Source organism: Amphibalanus amphitrite, unplaced genomic scaffold, assembly GCF_019059575.1.
Source record: "Amphibalanus amphitrite isolate SeventyFive unplaced genomic scaffold, NRLGWU_Aamphi_draft 000472F_arrow, whole genome shotgun sequence".
NCBI classification, from domain to species: domain Eukaryota; kingdom Metazoa; phylum Arthropoda; class Thecostraca; order Balanomorpha; family Balanidae; genus Amphibalanus; species Amphibalanus amphitrite.
Genome location: NW_024881966.1, coordinates 301,137 through 328,243, shown reverse-complemented (window position 1 = coordinate 328,243; position 27,107 = coordinate 301,137). Strand labels below are relative to the sequence as shown.

The following is a 27,107-nucleotide window of genomic DNA, read 5'->3' as shown; positions in this document are numbered from 1 at the left end:
TCAATATCGTTTGCATATTTATTGGCATCCACCTCACCGGCACAATCATTTATGCACGATCGTAGCGTCATCCTTGTACATAAATCAGACACAGAGCATGACCGGTGTCACAATGATGAGAAAATGCACCAACAAAAAACACTAGGCATTACACGAAAAGCGACCCAGGCGAGCTTTATGCTATTGGTCCCCGGCTAGTGAACGGCTCTAAAACAATGGGAAGTCGAACTTATGGAAAACATTGCATAAATGTGCCCTAGTACTGTATCTTCAAGGTTCAGTGTCAACATTACCAAAGAAGTAAAAATGTGGAATTTGATGAATGAGAGTAGGTAGATAAGCGACAAAACCGAGCAAATAATTGTTGCACTGTCAAGCGTCATAAAAAAAATGTTTTCGCTAACTGAAGTGACACTGAAATTTCTTCCCAAAGCAAGCATTGCGACCACATTTAGCTATCATAAATAAGTCATTATACATAAATGACACGGGTACCATCCACATTCACCTCATATCAGAACACTGAGGCATCGACTATACGTTTAACTTGGCCGAAAGTAATAAACCGGCCCACTAATGTCTTCATCGTCTTGCTGCGGTTCACTCAGTACCACTTGAACCGATGCTAAATTTATCTACCATTCAATGGGTGCCTGTGCACCATCTCAACAAAACCACGCCTCCCTGGATTTACAATTGGCCGCATTGCCGGCAAACACGACACCTCTATCGTTCCACATCACATCATTTCACATAACAGACAACAGCACAGCGGCGCAGTGGCGGCCGGTCGGATGCAGGCGGCTCCCGTACCGCGGACAGCCACCGGGGACTCTCTCTCTCTTCGGCCATCGCTGGTCGGCAGTCCCTCCCCGGGGCGGCGCCCGACTCACAGCCAGGGTGGCGGGTTCAGGTACACAGCAGTGCTCGCAGAGAGCCGACGGGACGGCCGCCGCCGCGCTGTCACGACTCGGACTGGGGAGACTCGGACTTGAGCCGCCGCTCCTTGGCGCGGCGGTTCTGGAACCACACCTATAACAAAAAAGCACGCTGTTAGGACGAGACATATATCTGGCATACAGGGAACCACGCATTAGAATGTTCGCATAGCATAATCGATACATATTGTGGAAAGAAACTACGCTCACAGAAACACGACTAATCGTATAGCTACCGAATGACCAGCTGTTTGACATCTCGCAGTAAGTAACTAAAATTTCGGAACTCCGCATTTGTTTAATGGCCGAATCATTGTTTTTTTACAAGCTGAGCAGTGTTGCGACACGAATCGCTTCCAAAATCGCTTAGCATTGAACAATCTTCAGAGTTCAGAAAAAAAAAACATTGCCATCGACAATTTATCACGAAGCATGTCAGTCGTGTCAGCCATGTCAGTGATAGGTCAGTCGTGCCACTGTGTCAGTCATATAAGTTGTGACGTAATATTAGCTGTGTCAGTATGTCATTCATGTCAGCATGTCAGTCGTGTCACTATGTCAGTCGTGTCTGCTGCATCACCCGTGTCCACCGCCGTGTTATTCGGCGGGATTTCGTCTGCCGTCACCTCGCTGGCACGCGGCGGGCACATTAGCAATTCCATGTATGTGTTCAGCGGGACGGAAAACCGCAGGATCCCACAGCGACCTAGCCACTATTCATGTTAATGCCGTCAAGATGGTGGCATAAGCGTGTAATAAAGCTATCTTACATCTACATGCTACATGCATGAACGCCGCTGGCAAATATGGATCGCACACGGTGATTCATCAGAAAACATTGGGCACCGTTGAATAGGAATATTTGCGACCGTGTGTCGTCAGGGGACGATTCTTGTCCAAGGTTCTCGATGCAGCGAAACACTGTATTACTTAACTGCCACACCGTTCGCCCCCACGATTGGTCTCCACCCTTCAGTAACGACGTGGCCACTACATCCCACCTATACTGCACTGGTCCGCGATGGTGGCCTAAACTGGTTACAGCTAATCGGCTATTTTTTCCTCCGCGGCTCGCACCGATTCGCGCCAGGTGACTCGTTTGCAGCTCACAAATACGCGGAGGCCGACAGAAAAGAATCGGATGGGGCGAGATATCGGTAATAGGCCGGTGGCAGCGCTCACACCGGCCACAGCGGTCCGGAGGCGGGCCGCTCGACGCCGAACAGCGCGAGATGGACCGTTTGATAGGGCCCGCTGCTGCCGCTGCAGCCGGCGCAGGAATCAGACTGATCTGCTCTGTCAGCGAGCCCGAGAATCGATATGTTTAGCTCAGATATGTTGGATCTTATCCATTCACCAGAAATGAAACTAATCGATTGGCGCTTGACGCTGAGTTCCCAGCGATTTGCTGCAGGTGCCGTCTAACAGCACCTACAAATTTTTCCGCACCTTAACGAAATGGGTTTTACAAAGCTGACGGTAGGTCAGGTCGGTTCACCATTAGGGAGCATTTGTAAAACGCTGTTCTCATTCTCTGCTGCTCCTGATAGGAACTGGTGTCGGGTGATCCAACGGACCACTGGTCCCGAGAATTGAATTGCTGCACTGATGTGAACAAGACCGTTGTTGGCTTTTTAATTTTTGATCGGTCACTGCCGACTCTGTACGGAACGCAATCGGCCCGCGAATCTCAGGGGCCGCTGCGACTTCAGTGTCACTCGAGTAAACCCCTAAAAATCGTACACGGTAGAAAATAAATATAACAATAAATACTGGGAAAATCGCAACCGAATTTTGAAAGCGATTATTATCACAATGCGTTTGATTCAAAAGGCCTTTCCAAACTCATAAGCTGTTCGTTATTTATTTCCGAAGTTGACGCCGTTCAAGCTGAACCGGAGGGGGAAGTGCCAGTTCCCTGTTGCAATGATCACAGGTGGCAAATTAACCATTTGTTTCAGTTCACTGGTCTTCTCACAACGCACGGAGATGCAGAACTGTATTTAATCTACAGCACTTTTGGCGGCCGGTGGCCTTGCAGCACTACTGTTCTTCGAGATACATCCGGCGGTACCACGACCGGGTGGCCGGCAGAAGCCTCGGCAGAACGTTGTTATCCAATGTGTTCGGCTATCGACCCAGCTGGTGTTACCATGGTAACACATTTGTTTCTCTTGTCAGATTTGAGAACGTGCAGCAGATTTGCCGCGAGTTCGCTGGCGAAGTCAAAAACCACATAAATCTTCTTTGCAGGATGCAACTTTACAAACAACTGCAACGAGGATCATAGCGAGCTATACAAGGCGAGCCGCAACGGCACATACGAGACACTTTAGGTCAGCCTCGTGTTATTTAACCCCTTCGGCACTCTAAGTCAGTGTTCTGCGACTTCAGCAGTGCTTGTATGTAGTTTATCTAACAGCTTCCTGCGCTGATTGTACCACGCAAGAATCTCAGGAACACAGACACTCCCGGCACCTCTAATTCAGTTTCCAGAACCGGCAGCCGGTCGCCGCTGTGCTGAGACATTCGACATGACATTGACAGTGACATAAGCTTGTCACGACAGTAACGCGCACGACACGACTCGGCAGCGGCGCGGAGCAGCGCTGCATTTTTCTGGTCTGCGGCCCAAGGTGGGCGATTCGGGCCGGGTCTGTTGGACGAGAGCGCTCCGTGTGTGGGGGACAGGGCGCCACTGCCGTCCGGCGCCGGTGGCACTATCTAGGAGGATGTTGGGTGGCACAGCGATGACCTCAACCAACACTGCAGGTCCTCTGGAGCCACCCGGGCGGTGGCTCCAGGACAGTGCACCCATCAACACTGGCCGGAGCTTCCCTACTCTCGATACCTTGAATTCAAACTTGTTGTATGCAGCCTCAGATCAGATAAAGAAGAATTAAATACCTTGAAAAACTTGCAATATTTTAAGTCCATTCTACATGTCACCATGTGGAGTCTGTATGGCCACTGTGTGGCGTTGTAAAATTCTATCCGAGTCTGTCAGGAAATGTCTGTCCGACTCTGTCCCGTCCCTCATGTGTGGCGATGGAAACATCTATCCGTGTCTGTTCGGCCGCACTGTGTGGCGATGGAAATGTCTGTCCGAGTCTGTCTGGTGGCACCCGGCCGCCACGGCCGAGTTAGATTGCGTTCCGGGGTTCTGGTGCCACTGCGCAGGCCGGCTCAGTTACAAATATTTACTGGCGGTACACGGCTGGCTGGCTCCACTGCCGATGCTCCTCCCCTGCTGTCAGTCAGCCGCCTCTGACGTCACCAAAACACAGCCATTGCACGCCGCCGCGCCGCGGTTAGTCCACCGGCTAGGGACTGACCAAAGCCGACCACGGCGACTGGCCAGTGGCCACAGCCACCGCCGGACACCTAACCACGGACAGCTGACAGCGGGGTGAACATGGTACGGACTGACCGCCGGACACCCCGCGACCTTCTGTTCTTCATCGCCAGACCTCCCTCACCCGTCTGCCGCGCGCGTCGGAGCCACATACCTGGACATGCTGTTTGCCGAGGCCCAGCCGGCCGGCCAGGTCGAAGATGGCCTTGGAGTCGGGGTTCGGGTTTCCTCCGAACGACGTCTGTAGCTCGCGCAGCTGCTGCGCAGAGAACTGGATCCGATGTCGCTTCCTCCGCGACTCGGAGAGCTCTGCCGGTAGTCGCGCTCCTGTTGGAGGGAGCGGAGGTAGGTCAGGTCACTGCTGGCCGTGTCCTTATGGAGGGAAGGAGAGGTGTTAGGTCAGGTCACAAGTCACCGGTAGCCATTGTCATTTGGTCAGATCAGGTCATTTGTCACTCGCAGTCTCACTTGGGAAAAGATTGGAGATCAGGGGTTAGTCACTGATGGCCTTGCCCCCATGGTAACAAAAATGACGACGGTTGGCAACCTGCGGTGGCGTTCAGGAAAAAAAGTTATGAGAGGTCATCTCATCGGAATTTGGATTTCTGATTTCTCACTTGGATTTCTGACGACTACCATGTCTTATACTTCTTTGAGGCAGCTCGATCGTTTGCGATTCACTGTATCAAGAAGAGAAACGTCGGCTCAGTTAGGTCGGTTCAGCAAACGACCGGCGCAAAGTCAATGTCCGAGCTTACTCGTATGTACTCGAGGCAGCCCTCGGCGTCACAGATGATTTGTAAAGGCGACATATAACACTGGGCAGTGATGTTTGGAAACATATCAAATCGGCAGGCAAAACATGTGTAAAAAGGTCACTGAAACTGCTCATTTGCCGCTGACTCGGCACTTCCATCGGCTGTCTGGAAAGCATTAAACCGTGGTACTGAGACACACACGTGCTCGACAGTCACCATCGGTTTTTTTTATGCCAGAACGCGTCGTCCAGAAGCTGCCATGCTCGGTATAGGTCCGATTGGGACCTCTGGACATCTCTGGAAACCTGACCCGGCCAGGAACGCTGCTCCACCCCTCGGTGACCCATACGGGCGGTATACCGGGCCGGGGAGCGGCCGTCCGCCGGTCCCCTGAGGCCGGCCGGGGCGGCTGGCGTCCGGCACAGTTGCTGCAGACGCCTGGAGCTGACGCGGTGCAGTGCCACCGGGTTACCCGCGGCTATCGGGCCCTGTAAACGGCCACCACGGCCCTGCCAGCCCTGCGGCCCATCACCGAGAGCAGGGCGTGACGTCACGGGACGGCAGCAGATACGGTCGGCAGTCGGACGGCACTTTTTCGGCTACTGTTTGATATAAACAGAGTCGGTCCGGAGTCGGTTCGAGCAGTAGCTGCACCGGCGAGCGACAGAGCCGGACGGTCACACCACGGCGTCCGGACACACTGCCAGACCTCGCGAGACAGCGCTTCTGGATAGATCGCTACGCAGAACTGCAGGCTTTTCTTGCTAGGCACTCGAAAGGTCTAAAATTGCGCATGAAATTTTCTCTCAAATATCTATTTTGGATTTATGGTGCTGGATAGCACGTGATTAATTTGCAATTTTGCAATTTCCAACGTTCTTCAACGGCACATCAAATCAAGATGAACCGGATAATTGGAGTAAAACATTGGGAAAACCTAAAATAGTTGATAACTCATTACCTTCATTAATTCCTCCCACTCTGCCCATCCGTTACGAGGGTCGGCGGTGCGCGCGTGTGTGTGTGGGTGGGTGAGGGAGCGGCGGGTCGACTGCGACAGAGGCTGAGTGGCAGCTCGCCGTCACACGGGGGCACTCTGTTATGACAGTCGGCACTGATGCGCGGCAGACACGCAGAGGGGGGTTGCGGGGGGGGCGCTGTTCCTAGTGCGTTCCTCGCGGCGGCCGGCGGGACCTGGCGCCTCCGGCACAAGCTAGTCAGCACCGGCACTGAGACGGCTCGGTGGCCGGTGTGTCATCGCATCCCTCACAGCGCTGGGTGGTCAGAGGTGGCGACGTTGTTTGCGGGGCGGATGATGACCAGTGTTTGCTTTATAGCTGCGTTTTTATACGGGACACTAGGGACCCCTTGGCACCGGCAGCTCAGATGAATAGCGCGGTGGGAGCGAGTGAAAGAATAGACCGAGAAGGGACGGAGTGTATGAGCCAGGGGAGCGGAGGAGTCACCGTTCTTAGTTCAAGTTGGAGCAAACTGCACGTTCAACCACTACTAATTCATGCAAACAACACGTGACTCGAATCAAACTGCTCTGCTCAGATCGTCGTTATTCCACGGTAGCGCTCTAAAGACAGCTACGACGAAATAAAGAAAATACCTTTTGTCGATCCAATCTTGTACGAGCATGGCACGATACTTAACTATTAATCATTCTGGCACTGCGCGCTTTTGAACTTGCCATGCATACCCGTGGTGGTCAAAAGTCGCCCACGGGTAATATAGGTATCGCAGTGGTCAGTAAACGCTCCAAAAGGACTTAATGCATAGCTCTTCTAGATAAGGCGGCAGTAAAACAGGAACTTCCATAAGACATAATTCACGATAGCAGTTCCCTGCGCCCGGGGAATTTCAGCTCGGGCGGCGGCGGTGCAGCGTTGTGCCCCGCTGCTGACTGAGTGGTTCTTCACGGTCTGTGCACGCAACTGGCGCCGCCGCGACTGAGCACCCCAAGGCCGACCCAGTGCCGCTCGGACCCCCACGGGCACCCCTGTGGACTGGCGGGAGAGACCGCGTACGGGCCAATATGCCGGATCGGAACCATCAAGAAGACCGCTCGGTAGTCAGCTCGATTGATCCTACGAGCATATAATTGAGAGGACCGATGAAGACGACGGCGACGACGAAAGCATTGCCACAGAATAAGCCATGTGTCTGTCTCAGCCGTCTCTGCCTCACCAAAATCCACGTGAGCCCCCACACATCACAGAATCGCTGTCGCTCCCTCGCCACAGAGCGGTACCCTGGAATGTTCACAGCGATCGGGGCTATACTCCCCAGAGCGCGACCGATGACGGAAGCGGACAGATATTCGCTCGGCTCACTGGCCAGCGACTGATAGATACGCGGCACTACCTAGAACTGTGAGCAGTGCAGCTAAAGGCGAGAGTTCTGGGAGGACGTAGCGGCCTCGGAAGTGTGCTAAAATAAACGGGCTAGTGGATACCGGAGAGTGTGTTATACAATCAAGGGACATCAGTGCTAGCCATTTTTTAAGCACGAATTGATTGAGCTTGTCATTGAACTGAACAAGTGCTAATTATACTTTTAAGTAGCAGGTAAGATCAAATTTTAACACTAATTGCTCACTATACCAAATAATAAAAAGGCACAATTTTGGGTACAGTTGGACTCTTATGCATTGACAGTTTAAAATATAGTTTTATATGCCAACCAATACATGTTCATATCCACCTATAAGGAATAGAGTTCGTGCGGTATTTTCTTTGAAGATGTGATCCGTGCAATATGCACGGAAACGGAAATGAATTTTTATATTGCCGCTAGGTAGCTAGACTGTTGTCATTATGCCTGTTTATCGAGCTGTTCCGCGTTTTAACAGAAATGTTATCTTTTGTTTAGCCGTCTCATCGTATGTTTATGATGTTTGCTGCCGGGGTCGAACAAGCCGCGACGAGCCACGGCTATTGTCACTGGCCTGAGCTGAGGTGTTTCATATTTTTATAGCTCGACCAGGAACTATTGTCCTTGGAAAACATAACGTCCCCGCCTACGTCATAGGTAGTTGTCTGGTCTAGAAACAGACACGAATGAATTGAGCTGGTGTCATTTGGTGCAAAACCTGTCAGTCGTGCTACTAAACACAGCTCAGTCCCTATACAACGGACCAATCAACCGAAACCACTGAGCCGAGACAATCTGAGCGTGCCATCGCCGCTCGCTGCTGAGGGCCGCTGCTCCCACCCCTTTAACCCTCGCCCGTATAGGGGGGGGGGGGGTCGAACGGACCCCCCCCATGGTTTTTCGCGAATAACTCGCGTAAAAAGCGGCCGATCGCAACGAAACTTTCAGTACCCTCGCGTTAATCAATTTTACACCTACCCTGAAAATTTCATGACCCTGACCCCAATGACCTTTGACCTGTGACCTACTTTTCGAGACCATGTTTGGCCGGAATCGCGATTCGGCGTATGTCGGCTCGCATTAGCCGCGCGTTTGCAGTCTTTTCGTGGTTTCAAGCGTTCAGACATGTGATATGATGTTGCCCCCATGCATTAGGGTGGGTGTCAAGGTCACCTGAAGGTCAAGTCAGGTCATTGACCTTTGGTGACCTCGGCTCACTTTTTCGAGTTTTACATGTTTCTAGGCCAGTTTTGGAGCTGAATTCGAATTTAGCAGCCATATGAACGTTTACGAAGTAGTTTTGGTACCTTCGTAACATGTTACGAAGCTGTCAGAGGCGGTTGACACCTACTAGGAATACCCGGCAGGACCCCTACTGGTTGACCTGACCTGACCTGACCCGACCTGGACTTAATGCATAAAGACATCATCTGTGATCAAAACTAACATGATATTCGTGATCAGCGCCCCGAAAAACCCCATAGCAGCCACATTTTACGACGTTCTAACAGGTCCCGATTTTCCCGACTTTTGGGTCATTGACCTGACCTGCAAGGTCAACCAATGACCTAGGACCTTAAAATTAGGTACCATCGGCTTCCTCTCGTCAAGGGCAACACGCTCGTTTTTTCCGCGAAGCTCTAGCTCGATCAGGGGCGAAACGGCAAGGGGGGGGGGTCCAACGGACCCCCCCCCCTTATACGTTCGCGGCTGGAAAAACACCAATACGGGCGAGGGCTAACACACCCGGCTCTGCCGACTGACCTGTCTTCCTGGCGCCTCGGCGGCGGCCGCGGCCCGGCCTCCCCGGCGGCACATAGCTGGGCTGACCGGGCAGCGCGCCGGGCGGCAGCGGCAGGGCACCGGGCGGCACCGCGCCGCCGCCGGCCGCAGCGTGCGCCGGACAGTAGACGTCGTCCGGGCCGGCGGCAAACAGCTCGTGGCGAACCATGGTGCGCCGGCACAAGCCGCAGCTGAAGCAGCCCGGGTGGTAGCGGCGGGGAGGCACGGTCGGAGCCACCACGGCCAGCTCCCAGGGACTGGAGAACTGGCGGCCGCATCGGCGGCACGTGTTGTATAATCTGCAACGGAACGGACGGCATTGCTTATACAGACCGTAACGAACGGAAGGTATGGATATATTACAGCCTGAATCGGGACAGAGCACGACACGTGTTATATAGCCAGCAATGGAGTGGACGGCATTGGTTATACCACATACAACATACCTACAGCTTGTAATAAAATGGACGGGACGGGAGTTATATTAAGCGCATAAACAACATCAAAATACAGAGGAACATAATTTTCGGAGCAAGAAAGAAGCTTGCGCGACGACAGATGCCATTCCTTCGTGAAATGCTCATAAATCATAATATGCATTGGAAAGAAGGCGGCATCGTCGGAAAGCCATGCAGTGGCTTCCCCTTTCGGCCCCTCGCACAGTTGTATCATTTCCCTATTTACGCATATGCTAACAATGCATACGTACCAAATCAATGCTTACAATGTATACTAAGTATCTTATGAAATGATATAGAAGAGAAAATGTGTTATTTTCATCACACACCTTCACTGAAGTGCTTAGTTAACTAGACTTCAATGCGCTTCTGATGTATTGAAGTAGTGCGGCACAGTATACCTTCCTGCGTTTACCGATAGCCCTGTGTAAGTTGTGCGGCACAGTCTACCTTCAGGCGTTAACCGATGGCGCTGCCGAAGTAGTGCGGCACAGTCTACCTTCAGGCGCTGACTGCTAGCGCCACCTATGGTGCAGAATTATAAGCTCTTGTGCGTAATGCGTATGACCACGGCCGCTGACGCTGAGCAAGTCAAAGGAGTTGAACGTGCCAACTGCCATGAAATTAATGAAGTTCTTATCAGAGCGTGATCAGTTCCCACGTTATGCGATGTCACAGCGATGTTTTCCACAGCGATATCAGCCTAACACAATTTTTTCATGTTGACTATTTCAAAGTATACAACCGGCAACGTAGGGATATGTCAACGGCTTTTATCTGTCTAATATATAGGTGTTCTTACCTATGACAGTGTAGTGTTTAAAATGAATACAAAATAACTGCCAAATTTGAATTGGTGTTTATAATCATCATTTAGATATACTATATAAACGAGCATACAAAATGTATAACTACAACATTGATTTGCAGCACCCGGCGTGTTAAGTGGTGACGTTTTCATGCGTGCAGGTATTACCTATCAGACACAAGGTTTTGTCTGACAAGTGTCCTGTGTCATTAAACCGAGTACGACAGCAGTCGCGTCCGCGTCCTGTCATTGTCGGCGACATAGGTCATCAATCCAAACGGTGGCTTTTGCACGATTCGCCACCCCTTCATCAAATCTCCTTCATGATCTTTATAACAATTGCACACGCACCATTGTGTCTGGTGGCAGCTCTATAATAGCGTCTACTCGTGACCGGGTCTTCAAGTTCAAATTAGACTTCGTGAGCCGTCTCCAAAACTCTCCCACTCGTTTTAATCCCTTTCCCGTCGTTTGAGTCGTTGCCAGGCTCGCAGGAGTGTCAATCAGCGCCCGTCACGGGTGTCCATCTCTGAAAGGCCGGCTGTCTGTCCGTCAGGCACCTGCAGTTCGGCAGCGCTGTGCGGCTCGCCGGCGCCCGCCGGCTCTGACCAGACTAGCGATGGTTCACCTGTCAGTGCCGCGCCGCGCGGCTCTCTGTAACCGCTTATCACACAGCCGCGTCGCATTATCACTTAGCCAGCCGCGCTGCAGCCCAAGTTTTGTCTGATTATTGACATTAACACCTTAGTGGCCTATTGTGTCGCCGCAGATTATCAGCTCATGAAGGATCTGTTTCCTTCACGGCCTGACAACAGATATCTGTCAGCTACACCGGCTTCAGTCTGGGTGCCGGCAGCGTTCACCGACTGATCGATCAGATGGATCGGAGAGATTCCACGCTAAGAAACGGCCAATAAGGAGACGCCAAACAGACACATTGTATCCAACAGGGATATTCAGCGCCCAAAGAATGCGGCCTTATATAAAACAAAAATGTTATTGTTCCTTTGACTTCGCCGTGACTGTCGTGTTGGCATTGTCCTATGCAGTGGCTAAATGTGAATGCACGCAAACTGATTCTCAGCAAGTAGACCGCAACTTTTACCATCCCGTCTCTTATAGATCCGCTACCCAGTGTCGCGTCCACCGCAAGGCGTCCACCAAGATGCCTTACGTTGCCCTGGGGCCAGGCACGTAGCCAGGATTTTGCTCAGGGAGGGGCCACAGGTCGCGGCCTAGTGTCGTACCCCCTCCAAAAAGGAAAACTCCTGGGATTTGGCCCACTATTTTTGGGAGTCTGGCGCAGCTGTATTTACTTATTTTCATTTATTTTTCATTTTATTTATTTATCATTTTTTATTATTTTTTATTTTTCGCCATGACCCCGGTGCCCCCCCCCCTTGGCTACGTCCCTGCCTAGGGCTGCTAGTTTGTCTGTTCCCCTGGAGCTACTACAGACCATATGACGTCATTGAATGGCGACCCTGGCGGGCGGGGCCGGGAGCAGAGCCGCCGCTGCCGCCGCCGCCGCCACCGCCGCCCTCCCGCCGGCGCGAGTCAATGCGACCACCGATCAAAGAGGCCCATTGAAAACCCTCTCGACGCGCTCATCCCGCGTCAATGGTTGCGGGGCTACATTTTTTAGCGCTGTCACCGACATGTGTGCTGCGGAAGGGTGTTAGCACCCTGAATGAGCTTTTGATGGCGCGGCCGGTTTCTGTAGCCGTGTTTGCGCCGCTGTCCGTCGGCCCGGTATTATTCAGTTTTTGTCGACCGGGTGCCTTCTGTGGGGCAATCGAGAGGCAGTGGCCGGCAGGGGGTGGCGCCGAGCAGCTTTTTCTGCTGTTGTAACCGGTCTAGTGGTGGCGAGAAACGTTATAAAGCGCTAAAATCCGACCCGATCATCCGATAAATGTGTATGAGGAGCGTGTGAAAACGCGCCCCGGCTCGGCAGGCGCCTGAGGGGCGCGGCGGGCGGCGGGCACGCGACTGATGGTCGTCCCACAGCCCTCCTAAGAGTTCCTCCGACACCAAAAGGACCAGGGGAGCAGGGGACCAGGTCCAGGGAAACAGTCGGTCCGCATCGCTCGCAGGACGATGCGACTGCGGGCACATTTTGGGCGGTATTTCGAGGAGCAGATATTATGCAAATGTAGATTTAAGGTATGTGAGCCGTGATGATATATCATGCATGCACCGCAGTTGCATAAGAGAAACAAGGTTAAAATGATGAACAATAGTTGCATATGTGTACGGTTTTTGCCTATCCCAAGTTTAGCCAAATGAGGTCCACCTGCCCCCGCAAGCTCTGCCCGTCCTTTTGTGCGAATTGTGCGTTTTGTGTGTCACGCTGAAAAATTGGTCAAAACAATGAGCTGTCAGACAAAACATTGGGTCCGCCGCTTTCAACGAATTCACTCAACGTGCAGTGGTGAATATGCACAATGCGTTAGTTTTACAGCCGGGTCGCAATTGCACTGACCACACCCGTTACATAAGCGGGAGCTGTGGGCGTACGTATAGTGCGCAATGCGTAGCCGCCGCTCTGCTGTTACATTTCCCAACGCCATCACTAGTTACTCTTGTCCTGCGGTCCCGTTAGCCTCCACCGACTCTGCCATCGCGCAGACCAGCAGCCAAGCCGTCACTTCAGTATCAATACCCTACCGGCACTACGCAAGCCCAGCAGGACAAGCCAAGGCGCTTCATCCACAGTCAACAAGTCATGGTGACTTCTCCGGGCCGGAACACTGACCTGTTGAAGTCGTCGATGCAGAGCACGTGTCCGAGTCGTGTGATGAAGCAGCGCTGGTCGGGCGGCAGGCCGCACACCCAGCAGGTGAGGCAGGAGGGGTGCCATCGGCGGCCCCCCGCCTCCACACTGGGCTCGTCGGGACCCAGACAGCCCTCGCAGGCGTCACAGTAGCTGAGCGGTGCCTGCCAGCCCTGGCTGCCAGAGTCCGAGTCCAGGTCCAGCAGCTGTGGGGTCACAGGACGGGTTAGCGTAAAAAGAAAATCGCAGACATGGGCCAGGTTAGACAAGTCAAAGGTTACAGGGCACAGCCAGGACAGGTCACAGTCAGACAGGTCCCAGGGCATAGTCCGATGGGACACGACACATAGTGAGACACAGGTCACAGGGCACATTTACACAGGTCACAGCCCACAGGGCACAATGGTAGAAATGATAGGACCATCTTTGTACTAAAAAAAAAAGTCCCGTCTCATCGGGCATCACCATTCACAAGTGCAGCCAAAACAACAACACATCGTCACCATCGCTGCCGCCCTCCCGCCCACCACCGCGATCAGCCGCGGTGACACCACCGTCACCGGCCGGTGGCAGGTCAGCTTCCAGCTGTCTGCGTTATCTGACTGCAGCGTCACCGGCTGCCGTCGCTAACGAATCAGCGCGTCACCCACCGCACATTTTACCGTGTACAGGTGTCATCTTACACGATCGCAGTGAAAGATGGCCTTAGCGTTTCACACGCGGAAATCTGCCGATAGATGCCGATCGCGGTGCGCGTCACATTCCGAACCGGCCGGTTCGGTCGCCGGTGCGGTCCGCCCACCGGCCGGTTCTGTCTCCGCGCGGAGCGGCCGGACCAACCGCTTTTTGGGCCGGCCGCTGCCAGACACCCAGCGCATCAATTTTAGCCCCAGCCGCTACTGGAAAACGGAGAGGCAGTACTGTTTCTGGGGGGTGAACGTTTGTGCGAAGGAGTTGTGAAGTTTAGCTGCAGTTGTAGAGTCGTTGACAGGGCCCCACGCACGGTAGGCAACTCACAAATCATTCGGCAATACATTCGGGAGCTTCACAAAGTCTGGCTGTCTCACCCACCAGCCTCTCCCTGCCAATCCTCCCATCCCTCTTCTCTCCCCTCCCCATCCCTCTCTCCCTCCCACGCACCCGTCGCGACCGGCGACAGTCGCGGAGGGCGACGTTTTTTGGCGCACGACTGAGCAGCTCGAGGAGCCAGCCATCACCTGCCCCGGCCGGCCGACACATAGCAGACGTGCCCCGACACAGACGCGGTGCTCTGCCGCGCGAGAGAGCGCGACACACACTGTTTTTGTGGTCTGTGTACGCTCTGTGTTTACCGGCAATGCCAGCCGCACCACGCGACTTTATTCCAGGTCAGTGAGTTTTCAGATTTATCCAAATAAAGCATTATATAATTTTTCAGAAATAATACCAAGTCTTAAAAGTGGGTGAACTATGACTTAGCAACTTCTTTGTAATTGCTTTAAATTAATAATTGCTGTTCAGCATATTATTATTACATCAAATTATATTTCCTCATCATTTGGATCAGTGCACAGAAAATTACGCAACAAAGCAAGGACAGCACGGCACACGACACAGACCGGCACGGCACAGGACGGCACATGACCCGTTTCGGTACGGTTCGCCACAGCACAGCAGCAGCACACGACATACATACACGGCACAACACAACATGACAATTCACGACACTTCGACACATCACGTCACAGAACAGCACAGCACACAGCATATAAAGGACGGCACAGCAACGCACATGGTGTGGGGCGGTGCAATATAAGACACAACAAGCAGGACGAGACGGAACTATGATAGTGGAGCGACAGATTTCACTCGCCAGGGGTTTGACTGTGCTTGCGGCTTGTGCTCGGGATGTGATCACTCATGCAGCGAGGAGGGAGGAACAGTCACCCCGGCTCCTCTCTCTCTCTCTCTCTCTCTCTCTCTCTCTCTCTCTCTCTCTCTCTCTCTCTCTCTCTCTCTCTCTCTCTCTCTCTCTCTCTCTCTCTCTCTCTCCCTCTCTCTCTCTCTCTCTCTCTCTCTCTCTCTCTCTCTCTCTCGCCTCCCTTCCTCTCCGTCTGCCGTCTCCTGGACCACACACGTCGCTCGGAGCCTTCGGAGCCACCGCTCTGTGACAGTGTGACATGCCGTCCGACCAAAAGAACAGCAGTAGCCTGAGACAGAAGGACAGGCAGCCACTGCACCGCATAGTCATATGGACACAGTAACAGTCACTGTGTTACCCAGGCAGCGTGCTACTGGCAGTCACAGTGCCACAAGGTGACATCGTGCATACAGGCTGCAGTCAAAGAGTCACATGGAATTGTGCAACAGTTGCACAGTGCCACCCAAAAACGTACTTCTGATTATGTCATTTTGATGATGATTTGATATTTTTGGAGCCCAGACTGTGAAGGTCATCGGCTCTGAGCTGATGATGTCAATGATGACGATGAATGCTGATGGTGAATAATTGATAATGACTATCAATGCAATCTCAAAGCCATTCAGACACCCTGACCCTACTGCGACAGTGAGTGTCCCCGGTCGCCCCTTCCTGCTCCGACGACCCCATCCGTTCATCCCCTCCAACCTGACCGATGCCGCTCGCGGCAGGAGACATTCCCGTCCCGTTTTTAGCAGCAGTCGCTATGAAATACGAACTTCTTTTCAGCATAGCTTTGTGGTAGGGGACACATCTGTTTAGTTTCATATCTAAAGGATATTTTGCATTTGATGATATTTTATGATTGATAAGCTGTACCTATTTTCAGAATTGTTCAAGCGCCAACAGTTTCCGATACGTGGTACTATGAATTGGTAGATAATTAAACTATCTAAATGGAGGTAAAATGTTTTCAGAAATTCTCAAATAATTGTCCGTATCCAGTTATTCACCAGTTTCGGTTTTGTCTCCTTCGAAAAGTTTAATAGAGCTTTAAAATTTAATAAAAATGGAAGCCAAATAAAACAGCAAGTAATGTTCCGAGAAGACATAGTTAAATGTAGACCTGCAAGGTCGCTCAAAAACGGCACAAAATATTGTACACGATTTAGCAAATGTAAAAGGCTCACGGACAATTACACAGCATGAACCATGAAAACAATCGAATAATGAATAACAAAATAAACAACGAACGAGCGACCTTCCATTGAAGTGATGCTCTGCGCGCCGCCCGATCAAAGCGTTGAACACACACTCTTTCCATATGAAAATGTAACAGCCTCGCCATTGAAGGTGGCCCATTCAGGGGCGGCCGTCAGCAGACACCCCAGAGAGAGAGGCATAGAGAGGGGCACAGATGATGAATGGGAGGAGAGAGCAGGGGCGAAGGGGGAGAGAACGGGAGCGTGGCCACTCCCCGCGGGAGCAGTGAGCACACTTTCCGCTGTTTGACCACACTTCTAACGGCCCGCCGGCGCCAGCCAACACCAGCACCGGGCAGCTAGACAAACAGCGGCTCCTCTGCCCGCCGGTCCAGCGTGTTCTCCCCTCTGTTCGTCATGTTCTCCCCCTCCATGTGACAGCGATGGTAGCCCCCCACGTCACTCGATCCCTCTGAGCTGCCGGCGGCGACCGGCGCACACTGGTCGGAAACGCCCTCACGAGAGGCCACGGGCGATTCCGGAGTTTCGGATTATTTTTTATATAGATCGATTTGAAATTGATCAAATTATTATACTTAGGCCAAAAAAACTAATCCGGATGACCAAAAATAGCTGTAATCAGCCCCCGAAGATGGGGTATCCCAGAACTCGGAAACTGACGCGGAGCAAGAGGTTTCTTGAGCCGGATATTCAGAGTCTTATTGCTGATAGACACCAAATTGAAATCCCACATATTATGCATCAAAATGTTCGTTATGAAGTTGCCGACTGGTCAGTGCAAAATTTTTGGTATACTTTTTCCCTAACTAAGATGTACTGTAGCTTTTTTATGAAGGCTCTCCTACAGTGATTCTGGAATATAACTGCAAAGTTTATGTAAGGAAACAACAGGTAGTCCCATCTAGTTCCACTCTGATTTTTTGTGAGATGAAGTAGGATTTAAATCTACACCAGGGCAACATAAAAGCTAATTGCGCATATTTGCGCAAAATTTGCAGGAGCCGCTCTTCCTACCCAACTACCGCCCGCCCCGCCCCAGTTTCGGCTCGGCCGCCGCGCCCGGCTTACGCTGACCTGTGTGGCCTGCACGCATCCATGCGTAGTTGACTGGTCATTAAAAACAGATGCGCTTGAGTTTATGAATTTTGTGAAAAGCGCGTTATATGTATGCATTTATGTATGTATTGACATCAAAAGCCTTCCACATATTGCGTGGCGATTACGGCTTGCATTTAGAGAGCCTTGCTATTGACAACCATCACTCGGCTGAAGAAAGTGGAAATTGAAACCTTCGTGAATATAAGACGCTGCAAATATAGGACACCTGTCACTGCCGTCGGGTTACCTTGGGCCGTCTTTTTACATTAGATCACAATTCCGGTATTTAACCCTGGCCGGACCGATTGGTTTTCTACATTGACCGGGGAGGGTTGGTACAACTCCCTCGCCGTTTCGCCTCTAATTGAGCTAGAGCCTCTCGGAAAAAAAGTTTGTGTGCCGTTATAAGACGCAAAAATTAGGTACTACCCGATTTTAAGGTCTTAGGTCAGACAGTGACCTCTTAGGTCAGGTAAGTGCCACAAGGCACAGGCTCGGTTTTAGGTTAATTACTTTGCCAAAAATGGTCGCACTGCCACGATTTTGGCATAATCGTGTTTGTCTAGCTCAGGCGTGTTGAATGCTATACTTGGTGTTCGGGTGAAGTCAACTTAACCCTCGCCGGCACAGGCCATTTTGCGTCCTTCGACGGCACAAGGGGGGGGGGGGGTTGGTACGACCCCCCCTCGCGTTTGGCCCATGGTCGAGCTAGAGCCTCGCAGAAAAAAGCGAGCGTGTTGCCCGTCACGAGAGGAAGCCGATGATACCCAATTTTAAGGTCCTAGGTCATCGGGTGACCTTCCAGGTTAGGTCAGTGACCCGAAAACCGGGAAAATCGGGACATGTTAGAAAGTCGTAAATTGTGGCTGCTATGAGGTTTTCCGGGGTGCTGATCACGAATATCGTATTAGTTTTGATCAGAGATGATGTCTTTAAGCATTTAGACCAGGTCGGGTCAGGTCAGGTCAGGTCAACCGGTAGGGGTTGTGACGGGTATTCGTAATACGTGTCAACCGCCTCTGACAGCTTCGTAACATGTTACGAAGGCGCCAAAACTACTTCGTAAATGTTCAAATGGTTGCTAAATTAGAATTCAGCTCCAAAAACTAGCCTAGAAACATGTAAAACTCGAAAAAGTGAACCGAGGTCACCCGAGGTCACCAAAGGTCAATGACCTGACCTGACCTTCAGGTGACCTTGACACCCATCCTAATGTATGGGAGCAACATCAAATCACATGTTCGAACGTTTGAAACCACGAAAAGCTTGCAAACGCGCGGCTAATGCGAGCCGACATACGCCGAATCGCGATTTCGACCAAACATGGTCACGGAAAAGAGGTCACAGGTCAAAGGTCATTGGGGTCAGGGTCATGAAATTTTCCGGATAGGTGTAATATTGATCAATGCGAGGGTACTGAAGGTTTCGTCGCGATCGGCCGCTTTTTACGCGAGTTATTCGCGAAAAACCTTAGGGGGGTTACATCAACCCCCCCGTGCCGGCGAGGGTTAAGGTGTTAACCTCGGGTCAAGGTCAGGTCGGAGCCCCTCAGGTCACGAAAATGGTTGAAGGAGGTCATATCGCATATCACTCGATTCGGCAGGTCTTCCTGAGTCCAATAGTGGCTTTCCCGACTCTCTAGCTCCATCTGATCAGGAGTTATTGACGAAAAACTTACATGGCCTTAGTGACGTCATAAATGACGTCACGCAAAGTCAACAATGCTTAAGTCAAGCACTGGACCTTGCAAGAAGTGCATGAAACCATTCCCGGTGCCCGAATAGCAGCTCCCAATTTCCCTTGTTGACTTAAAGTGGTGCTAGATCCTGTATTATACTCAATTATGACGTCATAACTTAACAGATTCACGTCATATATTGAGTGCTTGACATCCAAATGATAGCTTACATATGACAGAGAAGGTATGCAAAGTTTTATGAAGTTTGCTTCACTAGTTGTGGAATAACAAGCAAAAAACTTTTGCGGAAAGGCCGCTGGCCTCTCGCTGGAGCGTTTCCGACCAGTGTGCGGCGGTGTGTGGGTGACATCTATCCACAGTGGAGGCCGGAGACCGCGCCGTGGCTGCCGTGTCGCCGCTGGAGCGGTTTTGGCCGGCCGGCTCTCTCGCGCCCAACGACAGAGAGGCGACGCAACCCGACCGACCCTGCTCTGTGACCCGACGTCGGCGATCGGCGCGGGACGGCCGGCGATAAATCGCCACGGGGAGTCGGCGCGGACGGGCCGGGACCAACCGACGGACGACCCTCGTCAAACCGAGACTGAGCGGCCGCTCGGCGGAGACGGCCGGCCGGACCCTCGGCCCACCGCCGCGCGGCCGGCCGCACGACGCCGGCTGCAACCGAGCGCGCCGCGGAATGTGTGACGTGTCACGCGACACACAGGACATGACACTCGACACACGACGCCAGGTACACGACACGGAACACAACGCGCGCGGCTCAGCGCAGCCGCCGTAAAGCCGGCGACGCCATGCACTGTGGCCTTGTACCTGATCAGAGCGAGGAGGAAGCAGCTCGGGTCCAGGAAACGAGTCGCACCGGCACCTGGTCCCGCCGTGAGCGGAGCCGCTCGGAGCCGGCAGCTGCGGCAGTGACAGAGCCGAGGCAGAGTCACGGGCCACGGCACTGACCAGAGAGAGGGGAGGGGACCGCCGAGCTCCCCAACTTCGAGGGAGGTCCTCGCCCGGGGAGTCCTTGGCTCCCCCTCTCCCTCGCTCGCTCGCCCGCCCCGGGGCGGACGCACACATGGCGCCGACTTGTGCCGAGAAGGGGTCAGGTGGCCAGACGGCCGTCGGAGACGGTCCTTACGCTCTTATGGATGGCGCAGTTTGTCTCAGAGGGTGGAGTGCCTGCTGGATAATTTTGACAGCACAATAACACACCGTCATCCTCATCCAAGGCGATATCGAAACAAGATAAAATAGCTCGTGTCATCTCCAAACAGCGTAGTGTTGAAGCCTGTGGGTATTAAATACATCGCGCCAATAGCAGCTGAATGCGTCTCTGTCCACCAATTGACACCGGGCTGGATTAACGTTACCCGTGCCAGTGCGGGTGACTGTTCCCATCGCGTCTGACATGCACAGCCGTCGCCGAGCACCCCGGCAATGCGTCTGCGCTGTCCGCCGTAATGCGGCGCGACAGGTCGACGGCGTGCCGCGCATCGTCCGGCGGCCCGCGCCGCGCCCCGAGGTGCGCCGGCAGTGGCAACAACACGGGCTGAGGGCCGCCCACTGCCCACTGCCTAGTGCCTACAGCCCTGGCAGCTCATCCCCACGGGCTGAGGGCCGCCCACTGCCCACTGCCTACAGCCCTGGCGGCTCAATCCTGCTTACGACAGGGGGCTGAGAGCCGCCCACTGCCCACTGCCTACAGCCCTGGCGGCTCAGTCCAGCCCAGAGCCCTGAGGAGTGCTGGGAGCATGAACAACACGGGCTGGTGGCTGCCCACGGCTCGGACGGCTCAGCTCTTACGGCCCTGCTCACGACAGGATGCTGAGGGCTAGCCACTGCCCACGGATCTGGCGGCCCAGCCCAGCCTGCAAGCCGAGAGGCGCTTCCGTGGCCCTGAATTACAACACGGGGCTGAGGGCTTCCCACCGTTCTGACCAGGGGCGTAGGCAGGAGGGGGGCCACTGAGCCATGGCCCCCCCCTTGGGCGCCGAAGGCGCCCTCCAATCGCAAATGCAATTGTGATATAATCGAATCGAAAAACAATCGCGACTGGAGGGCGCCCTCCAATCGCGAATGTGTTTACAGGGAAAATACGGATGGAGGGCGCCCTCGGAGGACGCCCATTCCAAATACGCCCTCCAAATACGGTTGGAGGGCTCCCTCGGGCGCCCTCCAACCACATTTGTAGGCTGTAGCTCTCTAAGCGTAACGGTGGTCGCCTATGTAAGCCGCTGTCCTGTAAATAAGCGCCCTCTCACCCGAAGGCGCCCTCCTGTAGGTTGCCACCCTGCTACACATTGCCGCCCTTCTGCTGATCGGCGTCCTCATAATTATTGGCGCTCTCCTACCTATTGCGCCCTCATGTGAAATTTTGAAGGCCGCCTTTCTCCCTTTTGGCACCCTCTTGTTCAGTGCCGCCCTCCTACCTATTGGTTCCCTAGTCCTTCCTGTTGAATGTTAATCGGGGCCCTTCTCCTATTGGCGCCCTCGTGTAGATCGCCGCCCTCCTAACCACTGGCACCCTCCTGTTGATCACCGCCCTCCTATCCACTGGCACCTTCCTGTTGACCAGCGCCCTCCGCACAGACGCCCTCCTGTTCGTGTCATCCTCTTGAGCAAAGGCGCCCTCCTCACCATTGCCACCCCCATTTTAATCGTCACCCTTCCGCTCATTGGCGACTTCCAGTTGATGACCGCCCTCCCACCTATTGGCGACCTCTTGTTGATCGCCACCCTCCTATTGGTGCTCTCCTGTTCCTCGCCACCCTCTTACCTGGTGGCGCCCTCCTGTTGATTGTTGATCGGCGCCCTCCTACCTATTGGTGCCCTCCTGTTGATCGCTGCCCTTCTATCCATTGGCGCCCTCCTGCTGCTCGCCAACTTCCTACCTATCGGTGCCCTACTGTCGAAACTCGGGATGTTGATCGGGGCTCTTCTACCTATTAGTGCCCTCCTGTGGATCGCAGCCCTTCTACCTATTGGCAACATCCGTTGATCGCTGCCCTCCTATCATTTATTTACTCCTTTGGCATGTTTTTCAACTTAGTCGTTCTACTGCACATAGTTGATGTCTTGCCTGTGAAAACTGCCATAGGTGGAGAATTGTGACCAGCTGGGGGTGCTCGGGCGCAGCAAATCCGCCGCCGCCTAGCGGTGACCTTGACCCGCGCCGCCCGGCCGCGGCTCCAAAGCCAAGCCGGCGTGGAATTGGGAGAGCTCGAGCACCCTCAGTCCAGCACAATTCTCCACCCGTGAAAACTGCCACAAATGAACGTGCATTCAGCACAATGAATGAAGTATCTATACCTACCAAAACTATCTACGCTCTACGATGCATAAAACACGTCTTTGGTCTTAACGGATTGATCCTAGGGGAAAGTGGGGTAAGACGGTCAGGGTAGGTAAGACGGGCACCCCTTCTGCAGACCAAACCAATAGCGCTACGAGCAAGAAAAGTTAGGACCAGAATTGCCTTTCCCACTACACACCACCATTCAAGTCTGGTGAATTTGTGTTCAGTCGATAATCTTTTATTTTGATTTCTTTAAAACACTCATTTCATTGAAAACATCCATAATGTATTGTGCAAGCTTTTGTGTACAGCACTATAGAGTTAAAAACTCGCAATCACTTGTGGTACACTCATATGCCAACAGTGTTCATTTACGGCGGATTTGCTTTGTCTGCATCAAATTGTCCACAGCGAAAAATCGTGCTGAACTTCTGACATTGAGTTTGGGGTAAGACGGGCAACTATGAACCCAATGGGTCTGTAATGGTGAAAATATTTTTGTTGCTGTAGGAAAAAAGAAGCATTTCTAATAAGAATATGTTCGATTCCGATACTCACAGACATGTTAGCAATATTCCTTCGGCACAGTTTATTCTCGAATAATGAATGTGAAAAACGGTTCTACATGGCTTCTGAACTAGGGCCTATATAGGAGCATACGCCTTCTGCACGAATCTCGTATACTGCCATTTCCGAAGCACTTGAGACCAACGAGCGACTGTATAAATGCGGCTAATCTCGGGCATTTGTTGCGAGCTGCGCTGATCGGTGAAAGAAGCTGGCCGTCTTGCCCTACCCATGTGACCGTCTTACCCCATGGGGTGGGGTAAGACGGGTTTTTGCAAGGTTTTGCAAAAATAGCTGCAGTTTATTTGTTGAATCAGGTCTAAGTCTCATCTTCTGGCAAATGAAAGTAAAATGTCTGAAAAAGGTTTTCACCCAGTTTCCCGTTTCTATGATGTTTCTAACCGGCCGAAAAATGGCTCCAAAGTTAAGGTGCCCGTCTTACCCCACTTTCCCCTACTTTACGTGCATCATGGCATCTATATGGATTACGATTAAGTATTGTCAACAGGTTCGGGCGCAACAGCAGGCATCTGAAGTTTCGGTGATTGAAACGCGTATTTGGAATTTCCGACCTCGACGAGCGTCTGTGGTAGAAAACCACCACTTTGGTAGGGGAAACTACTGCTGTCTGCTACCGTTTGCACTGCATGTCTCGCTGTAGTTGCGACCGATTGCGACATCTATGCTTAGCGATATACGTACTTTATAATTTACGTACTTTTTCGATGCGTATTTTCTTCCTTGACGTAGGTACTTTTGTCTAGGTATACGTACTTTGTACTGTACGTACCTACCTCTGCGATACCTACGCCTACTTCCGTCCTTGACGTACTTATTCCATCCGTACTTTATACTCGACGTACTTTTGAAACTGGTTATGTGGGTACACTATGCATCTGTGAGAAGGCTATGAAGGCTGGTCTGAGGTAATTTGGATGATGTTTACGCATCTCGCGCTCCGGTATCAATCCGATACGGTGATCTGGTGCGTAGATATGCCACCGCCAATAAACTTTTATACATCGACACCCATGAGCCAAGCTTTCTGTACAGTTTGTGTGGCAGCGGCCCGACCAAACCTTAGGTATTTTTTACACCTTCAAATTTGGTAAAAGAGCGAGAGGAGCTTTGAACAGTGATCGTATAAAAGGCGTGCCTAAAAAGCGGAGGAAAAGGTTGTTTTCAAAAATTTCGCGCGCCTTCGGCGCAGCATTTCAAGAACACTTGACCTTTTGTGACCTGAAGTATAAAGAATACACACGATGCAAAATCAATGCAGCACGACCTATAGAGGTTACGCAAAAAAAAAACTGGTGGCATGGTAAAAAACGCCTCCCAACCCCCACTGAGCGATTTTTTATCTCGCGACCGTATGGCGCCCTCCTTGGGTGAGGTGGCGCCCTCCAAACCCTTGGCCCCCCCCTTCGCGATTTTCTAAATACGCCGCTGGTTCTGACGGTTCAGCTCTGAACTACAACAGGGGGGGGGGGGGTGAGGGCTGAAAAGACTCCAGCGTCCATTGTTCAGCGCCCACAGGCCACAGCTCTGACGGCTCAGCCATGGCGACTTTGCATGACGGGGACAGAGGGAATCCGATCCAAGTGAGAGGGTATCTGGATCGAGTGAGAAGAGACGGAGCAGGGGAGAAGGGACGGATCTTGGGAGATGAGATGGACGAGAAGAGACAACTGGAGAGATGATAAGATGACGAGGGTGGATCACACGAAGGCGGCGACGGACGTACCGGGAACGACGTCAAGGCATGATGGCACTAGGATGACGCCAGCCTACAGTGAGACGGGATTCTCAACAGATAGTGAAGTGAGACGATCTTCCACCGATCCATATCAGTAGCAGTGAAGCAGCATAACCAGAGTCCAACCCAGTCCAGAACATGGGCCGGTGCTTGCACGGCAGCAGGGAGCTAGCCGTTCCGCCCGCTGCCGTTCGCCGTTCCGTTCCGCCCGCTGCCGTTCCGTTCCGCCCGCCATGACCGGCAAGGTGTGCAGTTCGAATGGTAGCGCACTAGGCCCCTGCCAGTCTCCTGATCTGCCATCGGTACATACCCTCCCGCTGGGCCCGATACCATCGCTAGGAGTAGCGCAGCGCTGTTGAATCGAGAGGTCAGAACTGTGGCGATGGCACCGTACAACGCCTACCTGTTTTACAGCTATCTTCGCAGCTGAGGCTAAAAAAGCTGTCCCTGCCTGTAGTCTCTCCTACACATGCATCCTCTACCACAGTGGAGGCTAGCGGCTACCATCCCACACCCGGGTTAGCCGGTGCCGGCCACCGCGGCCCCTCGCCTGCAGTGCAGTGCGGCTGTCCTCCGCGCGGCAGGGCGCCGGCAGACGGGTACCGGCACGGGGAGTCAGACGGAGCCGGTGGCCACCCGGGGCTGCCGGCCGCGGCGCGGCGCCGAGACGGGATATACGGCCACGGCCAGCCGAACGGAACGAATCAGCGCTCCCGCAGACATCGGCACACACGGCAGAGACGGCAGACAGCCAGACAGTGACAGACAGCGGCAGACAGCGGCAGACACAAATGATACCAACACAGAGACCAGACATCGGCAAACCCGGCCCTTGGTGAACGCGACCGGCCGGCGGTGACAGCGCAGTGGCTGGAGCCAAGGGACAGAGCGTTTGGGATTTTGACCATGATAGAAGGTCATTGGCGTCGCCACACGGCATCACAGAACATCCATGGAAGACGTCACACTGAACAGTCTTATTTACGGGACGTCACCGGACGTCACACGTGATACAATGGCATTGGACGCCACAGAAGGTCACTGTTATGTTGACACTGGGATTCACAGAGAAGCACACGGATAAAGATGGCCCAGACTCTTGTGGGCAGCGAGATTCAACGAGAATACACGAGCAGAGGCCGCTTCAGATAGCGTCCACTGTCGCCCTTCTCACACAGGGAGTGGCTCTCTCGGACTCACCTCAACGCTATCCGGCTCGCTGTCCGTGCACGGCCGCAGCTCCGTGTCGGCGCCGTCCTTGGGAGCCATGGCGGCGGCCACTGCCGAACTGCAGACGATGGCCAGTGTGACGGCCCGGGTCGGTCAGCTCGCTCGCACAACCCGCGGCACGGCTCCGCGGCTCACACCGCGCTCCGATCGGCGCGGCGGTCGCGCGCAGTCTGGTGGAGGCCGGCGCCGGCGGCAGGGCCGGCCGACGGGGGGCGCCACTGGCGGGCTGCTGCCGCCGCCGCCACCGGGGGTTGGTCGGCCGCCGCCGCCGCCGCCGCCGCCCACCGACACAGGACACAGGCCGCCCGCCCCGGCTGGACCGAGTGGACAGCAGTGCCGGTCTGGTGACGGTCAGCCGCACGTATGCAAGCGGAAGCTATTTAGACAATCGGATACCCAACTTTTGGCTTTGCCCAAACCATATCAAAATATTTGAGTCGATTTGGCGTTTGGTGTCTCAAACTTTTTTTTGGTATTTTATTGCCTTTGAACTTACTAAATAGTTTTGCAATGATCTAAATTTGGATAATGTTTTCTGTTAATAGTTTCCCAAGCTGCTGTGTTATCCCGCGCTACGTTGGACTATTCCCGGACCCTGCCAACCGTTGTGGCAGGGTCAGGGCCGACCCCGCGTTTCGGCCCCCTGAGGTCTCGGGAAAGCTACCAACCGATTTTCAAAATTCAAACAGCATTTCAAGGTCCTGCACATGAACGATCAGTAGGTATGGTGCGCGAAATCTTACTTTCGGGTCGATGATGACGTCACAGGTCGAGTCAAAATAAAATTATCAACATTTTGACATGTTCACACTACGGGCTCTAACCGCCGCTAAACAAATAACGAGCTGTTTTTTCTGGTCTACAAATTCCTAAATGCAGGTCGAAGGTGTCCCAAGGGTACCGAGCCTGTGCCCTGTAGGTATATTTGGGATGTTTCGGGTCGAAACCAGGTCACGCTAGGTCACAAAAGGCCATGAAAATTTAAAGGCATGATTGTCATGCTACACATGTTTTATGGTCTAATTAGGCAATATAATTCAACAATAGCATCGTCTGTGCCGTCTGAAGCCATTTTCAGCCGGTTAAAATAAAGGTCA

The 27,107-nt window shown here is 53.0% G+C and overlaps 1 protein-coding gene across 1 annotated transcript; it reads right to left on the bottom strand.

Moving 5' to 3' along the window:
* On the bottom strand, positions 1-26,183 carry LOC122392164 (LIM/homeobox protein ttx-3-like). Its single transcript, XM_043386744.1, has 5 exons — positions 25,981-26,183; positions 13,234-13,457; positions 9,195-9,511; positions 4,448-4,620; positions 1-1,032 (listed from the first exon to the last, which is right to left on the bottom strand). Exons 1-5 carry the CDS (start codon positions 26,047-26,049, stop codon positions 964-966), a joined length of 852 nt encoding a protein of 283 aa, XP_043242679.1. The 5' UTR covers positions 26,050-26,183; the 3' UTR covers positions 1-963.
* Positions 26,184-27,107: the final 924 nt, after the last annotated feature.